Genomic DNA, 12069 nt, shown 5'->3' with positions numbered 1-12069 from the left:
GCCAGTGGGGCGACCTAGCTTCCCAAAGGCAACACTTTGAAAAAGAGTGGTCAAGCAGGCCACTTGGAATCCCTTCTAAGAAATATCTAAAGTTAAAGTGGCAGCCTGGGCTTATTGGAAGGGTGGAGTGGGAGTGTCCTAAACTGAGTGCAAGTATAGCGTGACATTCACCCTATATTAAAGTGAATACATTTTGGATTCATAACAAATCCCAAACCCAGGCAAGCTTTTCTTGTTTCCTTACAAGTTTCATACAACTTTCAAATTAGGGGAGAGAGCTGGAAAGAAACCTCAAATATTTTACTAGTGAAGTTTGTGCTTGCTGGGTTTGACATGGCCAGAAAGGCCTTCAAGGTCTATATGGTTTGAGCAGAAACTATAGCATTTCCAAAACAAAAAGTTATGATAACGTTAAGATTATAAAAAATATCTTGATTCAGAACATTTTAAAAACACTGGGGACAAATCTGTAGTTAAGATTGTACAAGCTGTCTTAACTCAATCCCTATATCCTCATGCTGCCTTTACTGATACACCAAAAACCGTCCTCTCTACCTGTCCTGTTTCATATAATTTCCGGTCTGGATTACAAATCATCATGAACCACTGATCGCAAATGGCCTACAGACAATTGTATATAATCTTTCGGTTCACTTCCCTTTTATAGATCAGAGACATCAACACCTTACTGTCCATAGACAGTTCAGATGATTGACAATCCCCCGTATCAATTTTCCTCTATGGCCAACAGACAACAAAGATATCACATCAGACTTGTAATATACAGATAGTACAGCTTGCCCGAGACAGGTATATAGAATGCCACTTCTACAACACATTTTCCTTTCTTTCCCATTATCCCAAGAGAGGGTCTCCAACTGACCCTGTGGGGCCAAAGGACTGGGAGGGGAAGAAGCAGCTGTGGAACCTGTCTAGAGCACGGGACCCCCACAGTGACGGACATCACCTTCATTGGATCTACCAGGATCTGGAACTGATCCTCTGGCAGTGGCAAATTCCTTATGTAGGATCTCCCCACATATAGGTAATGCTTAGCAGAATAAAGAAAAGCAGTAGATATGTTAGTTACAAAACTGCCTTCAGCTACACCTGTGCAACTCCTGTGGAATTCAATACAGGTTGTACAGTTTTAACTGAGGAGAATTGGACCAATTATCCAGGTTTCAAAGCCTTCCTGCCACATAAAATATAAAAGCCTTTGACTTAACATAAAAGACATCTAAAAATGCATTTACACCCTCTGTCACAACATGTAATTGTTTTCCCACTATATTACTAAGTTTTTGCTACTACTATATGCTAATGACTCACATTATCACTCATATACAATGATCTAACAGTCTTTCCATAAATTCCAGTCTATATTTGAATGAGTTTGCTGCTCAGTTCTTTCATGCTATCAAAATTAGTATCTTCTCTGCTGACACAAGCCTTTTTTTCTCTTTTCTCTGACATTTCTGAGCCTGAGACAAAGTGATATTGATTCACAAAAATGAAATTTTACCTATTTTTGAAACTGAGTATGAAAATGCCAGGTCTTGTTCTCCATCGTATCACAGTATTTCACTTTCTTCTAAACTACTAATATATTATTTCTCTACATATCACAGAAAAATGACATTACACATTCACAACAGGTAATCATGAAGGCCACAGTATGGATCAGTTACTGTAAATCAGTATAGTGTGTCCTTCACAACTAGCTTCATGTAGTGTTAGTTTTTGCAATGTGACCTGGAGATGATGAAGGCAAGGGTCATGGTAGTTAGGTGAACATATAAGATTCAAGGGGCAAAGTATGACTTTAGACACTCAGGTGAATCCCCAGCTTTTTCTATCACTAGTGTGTACAATACCATATTGTGAGTGACCAAGGTAAATTATTTTCATTATTAATTACGATTATTAATTAGTGAATTTAGTGCTAGTGAAAGGGTCAAAACTGGCAGGCTTGGAGATGGAATTCTTATATGCATAGAACATGGATGTAGACTAGTTAATGATAGCACAAATTTCCCCATAGTATCCAACTAATGTCTCAACCTTGAAGTGCAATTACTCTGTTGGGGAAGAAGGAGGCAGAAGGGAAATTATCTAGTTTGCATTAGAGATGGATCTAAACCAAAACCTTTAAACAACCTGTGGTAAATTTTAAGGAAATCTTAATCCAGTTTCAAACTTCACTGTTTGTGTATCTCTCTCTTATGGGATGAACCATAATCTCTGGTCTAAACTTCTTCGAACTCTGGGAATGTCCGGATCTGAATATTGTGAGTTGGACTCATCTCCAGTTTCCATGTTCACTGAATTCTTGACCTTTCTGCAAGTAGTATCAACAAGGGTTCGAATTGTTCTAGTGGTTTTGTTACCTTAATGCAGACAATTTTACTTTAGAAACAAGAATGGGGCCATCAACTTATTGAATATCCTATAGATGTTCATACAAACATATATTGAATCTGAATGATATAGCAATAATAGGCTCCCTATTTTAATACCAGTCTCCTGAGCTTATATAATTATTACATAATTAATACGTAGTTATACCTTTCCATAGCACAATTAAGGATTTTGTGTTTCCAAATATAGTTTCTTGCTTTCATTTATTGAAAAAATTATATGGTGCCTTGCTATGTGTGTCTGCATCAGAAATCTTACAGGGATTTTTAAATGTTACTTACACTGCTAACCTACTGTCAAGGTTTCTTTCCCCACTTTGAACTTTAGAGTACAAATGTGGAGACCTGATGAACACTTCTAAGCTTAATTACTAGCTTAGATCTGGTACACTGCCACCAGCCAGAATTTAGTGTCTGGCACACTTTCTGTTCCCCCAAAACCTTCCCTGGGGAACGCAGAACCAAACCCCTTGGATCTTAAAAAGAGGAGGAATTAACCATCCCCCCTCCTTTTCTCCCACCAATCCCTAGTGAGTTCAGATCCAATTCCCTTGGATCTTAAAACAAGGAAAAATCAATCAGGTTCTTAAAAAGAAAGCTTTTAATTAAAGAAAGAAAAGATAAAAATTATCTCTGTAAAATCAGCATGGAAAATGCTTTACAGGGTACTTAGATTTATATAGCCCAGAGGAAACCCCGTCTAGCCTCAGGTTCAAAGTTACAGCAAAGAGATGTAAAAATCCTTCCAGCAAAAGAAACATTTACAAGTTGAGAAAACAAAAAAATAAGACTAATCTGCCTTGCCTGGCTATTACTTACAATTTTGAAATACGAAAGACTGATTCAGAAAGATTTGGAGAGCCTGGGTGTATGTCTGGTCCCTCTTAGTCCCAAGAGCGAACAACACCCAAAAACAAAAAGCACAAACAAAGACTTCCCTCCACCAAGATCTGAAAGTATCTTGTCCCCCTATTGGTCCTCGGGTCAGGTGTCAGCCAGGTTTACTGAGCTTTTTAACCCTTTACAGATAAAAGAGACATTAACCCTTAACTGTCTGTTTATGACACCTACATATCGTGTGTTGCCATGTGATCTGCAGTATTAGTGGTGCACTTGCTGATATAGAATACAATTATGATAATTTGCTAATCATGTAATGATAAAAAAGAAATACAAAAATAACAAATCCAGATCACTAAAGGTCAAATCCTGGTTCAATTGAAGTCAGTGGGAGTTCTGTGGACTTAGCAAGATCAAACAAAAACAAACAGATACGAGAACTCCCGGAGAAAATATTAATTCACCAAGAAAATGCAAAAGCGAACAAGAAAATGTTTGGACAAACAAGGGACAGAAATCATATGGTTACAAGCTAATTATGGCATTCCAGATTTAAACTGAAGTATATCAAAGGATTTTTTATTTTTATTTTTATTTTTTTTTGTAAATCTATTTCTAAATTTTCCAGATTTATAAGTGTAAGGTTACTTTTCTTCATTATTTTAAAAAAATCCTCAAACACTTTGTGACTGTTTCTATGTCTGAATTCAAGTGGAAAAAAAAGAGAGAGAATCCAGTGAAAATCAGCTAAAAATGAATGATTTTTGAAATCTTATTGTTCTCTGTGTTTCATTGTTATTCAAACCACCAAGAAAAATCCAAACATATATAAACTTTGAGCATGATTTGATTTTTTTTGCCATTTCAGTGGTTTTTTTTTTTAACAAAATAAAGTTTTAAAAACTCCTCAACATTTAACTCAAATGTAACCTTAACTATTGTGCAGTACCATAATGAAAGCAAACCCATATGAAATAGCAGCAAAGAGTCCTGTGGCACCTTATAGACTAACAGATGTATTGGAGCATGAGCTTTCGTGGGTGAATATCCCTCTGATACTTAACATCATATGAAATAGGGTCCTTTTACATGCTTGATGTTCACAAAGAAAGGCTTCAGTAATTGCTTTATTTACTCTTACCCTCATCCCTTCAAATTGTGACAATGCCCTTAATGGTCTCAAGGCTCTCAGGGTTTTAAGGGATTTCATGGGTCCCATTTCGTCATATCCAAGTGAGTTAGCTGTAAGGCTTGCTAAAGAGACCTGAACAGAGAGAGAGAGAAAAAATATGAGCAAAATCCTGCCTTCTGGTTTTCTTTTTTCCCTTTTTAATCAAGCTTACAAAGTCCTATCCATGAAAGTATGAAATGGCAACCTGTACATTACAACATAAATGCATCTTAAGGGGACACTAACAGGTATAAAATAATGAGTGACATGCAGGTCACATTGAAGTTAATAATAAAACACTCAATGATTTCAGGGGTGCCAAGATTTCACCCAATCTGTTTTAACAAAACAAATGGACTTGACCTGTGTTATTAATGCTACCTTAGATTATTAAAGCTGTAGGAATTTTGAGGCCAAAATTTTACCAAAATGACTATTTTTATTGCCCAAATTGAGACATTTTAAAAGGTCTGGTTTTTCAAAGGGTAGATGTGCTCGGTACTTCTAAAATCAGTCTCCTTCAAATGAAGCAACAAAGAGTCCTGTGGCACCTTATAGACTAACAGACATATTGAATCATAAGCTTTTGTGGGTGAATAGCCACTTTGTCAGATGCATGAAGGTGCCTCAATTTGGGACAGCCAAAAAAAAAAAAAGTGAACAGTCGGGTGTTTTATACTGTGTAATCCAGTCCACAGAAGTGATCAAATACAAGGAGGGAGGGATAGCTCAGTGGTTTGAGCATTGGCCTGCTTAAACCTAGGGTTGTGAGTTCAATCCTTAAGGGGGTCACTTAAGGATCTAGGGCAAAATCAGTATTTGGTCTTGCTAGTGAAGGCAGGGGGCTAGACTCAATGACCTTTCAGGGTCCCTTCCAGTTCTATGATATAAGTATATCTCTATTAAAAAAAATACTTACACCTACAATTAGGAAGTCAAGCCAACACCAGGCATTGGTGAAATATTTCTTGAATCCATAGGCCACCCATTTCAGAAACATCTCCAGGACAAAGATATAAGTGAAGATTTTATCAAAAAATTCCAACATCATTTTAATGTTTTTTCTTTTCCCAAGATGTATATCTTCAAATGCCTGAAATAATAATGCTTAGATATAAACCCACTCTACAGAATTTCAATGGAATATTGTAATGTTGTAATGTTCAACAAGTGAAGATCAGGTTTTTAATCAAAACTCTGTGTGCATTTCTGCTCTAGCCATACTCACTGTGGAAAGTTGACATGTTTTTTCAGATAAAGAAGATCCCCTGAGAAAACAGAATCTTAGAAGGAGAATTTTGAGAGGGAGCAGCAGTAGATGTGATGTCTCTCAGACACTGAATATGTTACATGTGGAAGTTTAGGAGTTGCACTCCCTGTCTCTACGAGAACCCTGATACAAATGTAAATAGGTATAGACTCAGTGAAAAAAACAGACCTGAACAACTACCACAAAAACAACGAGAAGTCTGGTGACACCTAAAGACTAACAGATTTATTTGGGCATAAGCTTTTGTGGGTAAAAAAACCTACTTCTTCAGATGCATGGAGTGAAAATTACAGATGCGGGCATAAATATATTGACACATGAAGAGAAAGGAATTATCTTACAAGTGGAGAACCAGTGCTGACAAGACCTAATTCAGTCAGGGAAGATGTGGTCCACTCCCAATAATTGATGAGGAAGTGTCGATACCAAGAGAGGGAAAATTGCTTTTGTACTGAGCCCAGCTACTCCCAGTCCCTATTCAAGCCCAAATTAATGGTGTTAAATATGTAAATGAATTGTAGCTCTGCAGTTTCTCTTTGAAGTCTGTTTTTGAAGTTTTTTTGTTGAAGGATAGCTACTTTGAATAGGGACTGGGCGGGGCTGTCTGCTGTAGTGGCTTTACTGTTCTGCTAACAAAACAGAAACTAACATGAAAGTGACTTGCATGGTGACAGGTTTCAGAGTGGTAGTCATGTTAGTCTGTATCTCCTCATTTTTGCTAACATGAAAGTGAGACTCTGCAACTGAGTTGCAGAGTGACCAAACTATGTAAAGGTGCAGAATATCTCATTTCTCCGCCTTCCGTTAAAATACTTTCCAAACATATATACATTATCATTTATGTGGATAACATAAAACACTATATAACCTAACTAAAAATTGTGGGTGGACTACTGCAGACTCTTAAATTGCAAAGGATTATTCTACCTTAGAATAGCAACTCTAGCTAATGTGACAGGGCAAGGCCATATGGCTGTAGTAAAGTAGTGAGGAACAGGTATGTTAGCCCCAGGCTAAACAAATCCCTGGTACCATGGTAACCAAATGTTAATCAAGACACCTGGGGCCAATTAAGATCCTTCTAGAAAGCAGTGGAGATAGCAAGATTGATTGGGACACCTGAAGCCAGTCAGGGGCTGGCTGGAACCAGTTAAAAGGCTCCCAGTAGTCAGTGAGGTGTGCATGTCAGGAGCTGTAGGAAGAAGTTGTGCTGTGGGAGAGACTGAACAGTACACACCATCTCAGGCACACGGAAGGAGGCCCTGAGATAAGGGTGAAGTGGATCTTGAGGAAGTGGGGGCTGTTGTGGTGAAATAGCTCAGGGAATTGTATGTGTCCTGTTTCTAAAAAAGTCAGCTACTGTAGCCGATATTATTAGGGTCCCTGGGCTGGAGCCTGGAGAAGAGGGCGGGTCTGGGCTCCTCCCTTGGCCCCCTCCTCCTCGATTAATCACTGATACTGGGAAACAACAGAGACTGTGCAAGGGAGGATAGCTTCTCCTCACCTCCCTCACTGGCTTATGATGAAAATGGTTCAGTAGGCTGTGACCCTTACCTCTAGAGAGAGAAGGTCTGTGTGGCTATAGTGAGCCTCTGAGGCTAGCGAAATCCACCAGGAAATGCGTGACCCACAGAGACAAGGACAGAGCTTTGTCACATTAAACAATGTATAAGTTCAGGTGCAAGCACTGGTTTTTGCACTCTCTTGGTGGGGTGGAGAAGCAATGTCTGGTACAACAAGAACAGTCTGTGGTACAGCATCAACTGAGTCCAGTACTAAAATTTGTTCCAACAAGTCATGAAAATTAAGAGTTGTATGGAAGGAGGTTTGATCAGAGAAGCAGAGAGTCCTGCTGGGATAGTCATGGATTCTGGTACTTGTTGAGGATGCAATTGGTCTATATGTCATTTCCACAAAGTACCATCACATAGTTTAACCATGAAGGAAAAAGGTCTCATGCATTTCACAAGTTCCCCAAGTATCCATTTCACTCAACAACTGTGAGTCCACATTACATCTCCTATTTGAAAAGAACAATGACGAACCTCATGTCATCAATCACTTTGCATGGAATTTGACTACACATAAGGTAACATCAGGACATAGCAGGTCCCAAAAGATACCCAATGATTGCTTCAAAAGACAGTTGCAGTTGACTGCAAGGTAGCAAGCACATGGTGTGCTCCTGAAGACAAACAAGAAATTGTCCAATTCTGCTTTGCTTAAGTGTTCGTACAAAGTGTTCCACTTGTCCATTTTTAGCAAGATGGTATGGAGCAGAATATATGTGCTGGAATTCCATTTGATGCTTGGAACCTCTGAAATTCTTCTGAACAGATTTGAAGTCCATTGTCACTCACCAACTGTAACAGCAGACAAAAGTGACTAAACAAGGCATGAAGATGTCCAATGGTCTTGATAACTGTGTTAGAAGTCATTCTGGAAAACTGGCCATTTCAATGGGTGTCAACTATGACCAAATACATATAATGTTTTAATGGTCCAGCAAAGTCCACATGAACATGTGTCCTCCAAGGAATCTGAGGCCCAGAACCAAGGGTTGTAAACATGCAGGGCCAAGTTCATGCTGAATTTTCTGACATGTAGTACAACACTTCACCTTCCTCTCAATGTCTTCATCTATCCCTGGCCACCAGACAAACTCCAGACTATAGCCTTCATCCATACAGTGCCAAAATGACCATCATAAAGATCATCTAAAACATGAGACTGAACTGATTTTGGAAGGATAACTCGGATTCCCCATAAGATACAACCTTGATTCACAGATAATTCAGGCTGACGTGACCCAAATTGTGTAAACTGGGAATCCATAAGATCCCATACTGTACCCTGTAGTACCATTCTCTTCACAAGAGAAAGCACATCATCCTTAACAGTTTCTTTGTGCTAGTGATAGGCAATCTGTCCATCAAATTCAGATAAAACACTTCATCTGAAGTTCCTTTGGATTGACAGGAGCTTGGGCATGACAGATATGACAGCCCATCATCATTGCCATGCTGAGTCCCTTTATATAATTGAATAGTACAGAAATCAGCTGAAAGTAGTAACACTCATTGTTGCAGATGAACAGCAGCTAATGATGGAGCCACGTTTCAGTCCAAAAATTGAAAATAATGGGTGGTGATCTGTTAGCAAGGTAAAATGTCTACCATATAGACAGGTATGGAACAGCCAAATTCTGATTATAATGCTGAGAGCTTCTTGCTCTGTTTGTACATAGTTCTTCTCAGGGGTGGTGAGTGTTTGTGAAAGAAAGGCAATTGGTTTCTTTCTGTTGTCAGCAAAAATGTGGGAAAGAACATCATTCACTCCATATGGTGAAGCATAAGAAGCCAATTGCAATGGTAATGAGGCATCAATGTGAGAACTTCGGCTGATCCCATCAGTTTCTTTGCCTACTTAAATGCACACACACATTCTTTAGTCCATTTCCGTTTGTTGTTTGTAACAGTTCATGCAAAGATGCAAATCCTGTCGCCAGTTTAGGCAGAAATTTACCCTAGTTATTAAGCAGTCCTAAGAATGAATGTAACTGTGACATGTTCTGTGGCGGTAGTGCTTGAAGAAGTGCCTTCCCTTTCTCTGGCAATTTCCTTTAGCCCATCACATCAAATCCATGCCTAAGGTATTCAACTGAAGGCTTGAAAAAAAAGGCTCATCTTAGTCCTGACATACTCTTACTCCATTGTCTTCCAAATGTTGCAAGACAGCATCCAAATTTTGAAGATGATCCTGCTTTGCTGATCCTTTCCTGTAACAAGGGTGTTGTCCAAATAGCACTGATTTCCATTCAGTCCCTTCATAATCTTATCCATGGCCTTCTAGAACAGGGAAGATGCCAATGTGGTACCAAATGGCAATAGGCAGCAAAATAAGCTTTTCTTCCATGTTGATTGTGAGATATTTGTTAGATGCTATATCAATCTACATTTGGGACTTATCTTGGAAATGACAGAGGAGGAGAAAGACCTGGGTGTATTAGTTGATCACAGGATGACTATAAGCTGTCAATGTGATGTAGCTGTGAAAAAGGCTAATGCAGTCCTAAGATGCATCAGGAGAGGTATTTCCAGTAGAGGCAGAGAAGTGTTAGTACCATTATAGAAGGCACTGGTGAGACCACATGTCTCCCATGTTTAAGAACGATGAATTCAAACTGGAACAGGTGCAGAAAAGGGCTACTAGGATGATCCAAGGAATGGAAAACCTACCCTATGAGAGGACACTCAAAGAGCTTGGCTTGAGGGGAGATACGATTGCTTTCTATTAATACATATCAGAGACAGAGAGGAATTATTTAAGCTAAGCACCAATGTGGACACAAAAACAAATGGACACAAACTGTCCATCAACAAGTTTAGGCTTAAAATTAGATGAAGGTTTCTAACAATTAGAGCAGTGAAGTTCAGAAATAGCCTTCCAAGGGGAGCAGCGTGGAGGCAAAAAAATCTAACTGGCTTCAAGATTGATCTTAGTAAGTTTAGGGAGGGGATGGTATGATGGGACTGTCTACAATGGCATGTGGCAAAAAGCCCCAATTGCCAGAGATGGGGCACTAGATAGGGAGGGCTCTTCGTTACTACAGAGAATTCTTCCCCAGGTATATGCCTGGTGAGTCTTTCCCACATGCTTAGGGTCTAACCGATTGCCATATGAGGGACTAGGAAGGAATTTTCCCCTAGGTCAGATTGGCAAAAACTGGGTATTTTTTGCCTTCCTCTGAGGCATGGGGGAGAGGTCAATTGCAGGTTTAAACTAGTGTAAATGGTGGATTCTCTGTAACTTGAATTTTTTAAATTATAATTTGAAGACTTCAGTAACTCAGCCACAGGTTAGGGGTCTATTACAGGAGTGGGTGGGTGAGGATCAGTGGCCTGCAATGTGCAGGAGGTCAGACTAGATGATCACAACAGTACCTTCTGACCTTAAAGTCTTTCCATCTATGAATCTATTTGTAAGTATGAATTGAACAAATCCAATTTGCTGAAACGCTGTCTTTCACTAAGAGTAGCAAACAAATCTTTGGTACAATGCAGTAGATACTGGTCTGCTCTGAGCACTGTCTTTAGAGGAGCAACAAACTGTTTCACTGATCTCCTCTTTCCTGATGTCTCTGATGGACCTGTTATTATTCTGCTAATATTGATGGGTAGGAGAGAAATATTCCTGCATTGCTGCAGTAACTGAAGCATATGTGGCAGTTCAAGGCATAGCTGGATATAGTAGATCATGCAGCCGTCTGTATGCTTTCAGACCCATCCCTGTCGCAAGGTTGAAACTCATTGTACATCTGAAATGGAATTGCAGGTCACAAATTGCTCAAAATGTTTGAAGTACACAACTCATGATTCACAGTTCTCTTCAAATTCACTAATATTGCCCAGAAAAGTTGCCATTTTACTTCTGTCCTGTTGAACTACACACCCTCCTGGATATCTGCTTTTCCACTTTTTTTTTTAACCACGCACTATCTGTACTTGATCTCCCTTTACTGGCTGTGTGCTTACACAGCAGAATCACTCCTTTGACAGTACTTGGGTTCCCTCTGATTATATACCCTCAGTTCAGGCTAAAGCGGTCTCTGTCTTCTTGCATGAGGTCATTCAAGATGGCTGCTTCATCCTCATTGCTCTGTGTCTGGCAGCTCAGCAGCCACTGCAACTATCTCCTTCTTTGTTCTGCCCTATTTGCCTACTTTCCCTGTTTTTCTGGCTGGCTGACACTGTCCCCTTGGGACAAAAGCTTCAGTCTGCTACCTGTGCCTCAAAGTGATTTTTTTCCTTTTTAAAATAATATTATTTAGTTACTTTTCCTCCCTGGGCAGGCAGCAAGAGCACTGGACAGCCATGGGATAGAAGCTCCAATGTTATATTTGGAACCAGCAGACAAGAAGATAGACTTATGGATTGCTAATTTAAATACAGTTGACCACTTTATCATTTTGGCAGCAAAACAGAAACTAACATAAAAGTGAGGTTTTGCAACTGAGTGCAGTATGACCAACCCTTTTAAAGGTGCAGGGCATCCCACGTCTAAGAAAGTGTAAGTCAAGAGGGAGACAAAATTAATTAATTCTTCCAGCCCCTCAATATGTAAGTTACACAAACCTAGCTCCCTTTAGACTTATTTAACTTACACTAATTTACTAACTTGTAACTTTCACACACAGACACACGACACTTCTATCCTGGGGAGTTTTATTTTTCGTAATTTTTAGGTGAGTATTTTTTCAGATGGATACAAAAATCTAGTTCAAAAGTAGATTCAGCTTCATGTTCCAAGATAATTAAAACCAGGAAAGACTTTTTGGTCTCAATAATGAACATAAAAATGATAGTCTT

At 39.2% G+C, this 12069-nt stretch overlaps 1 protein-coding gene across 1 annotated transcript in view; it reads right to left on the bottom strand.

The window, feature by feature from the left end:
* Positions 1-12069, bottom strand: part of LOC115647285 (sodium channel protein type 5 subunit alpha-like) — a 100622-nt gene that overhangs the window by 14056 nt on the left and 74497 nt on the right. The window contains 2 exon segments of the mRNA XM_030554183.1: positions 4402-4524; positions 5351-5524. Coding sequence (XP_030410043.1) covers positions 4402-4524; positions 5351-5524 — 297 coding nt within the window.

The sequence above is a fragment of the Gopherus evgoodei genome, chromosome 2 (genome assembly GCF_007399415.2).
Source record: "Gopherus evgoodei ecotype Sinaloan lineage chromosome 2, rGopEvg1_v1.p, whole genome shotgun sequence".
In the NCBI taxonomy this organism is placed as follows: domain Eukaryota; kingdom Metazoa; phylum Chordata; order Testudines; family Testudinidae; genus Gopherus; species Gopherus evgoodei.
This window is presented reverse-complemented; position numbering and strand designations above follow the sequence as displayed.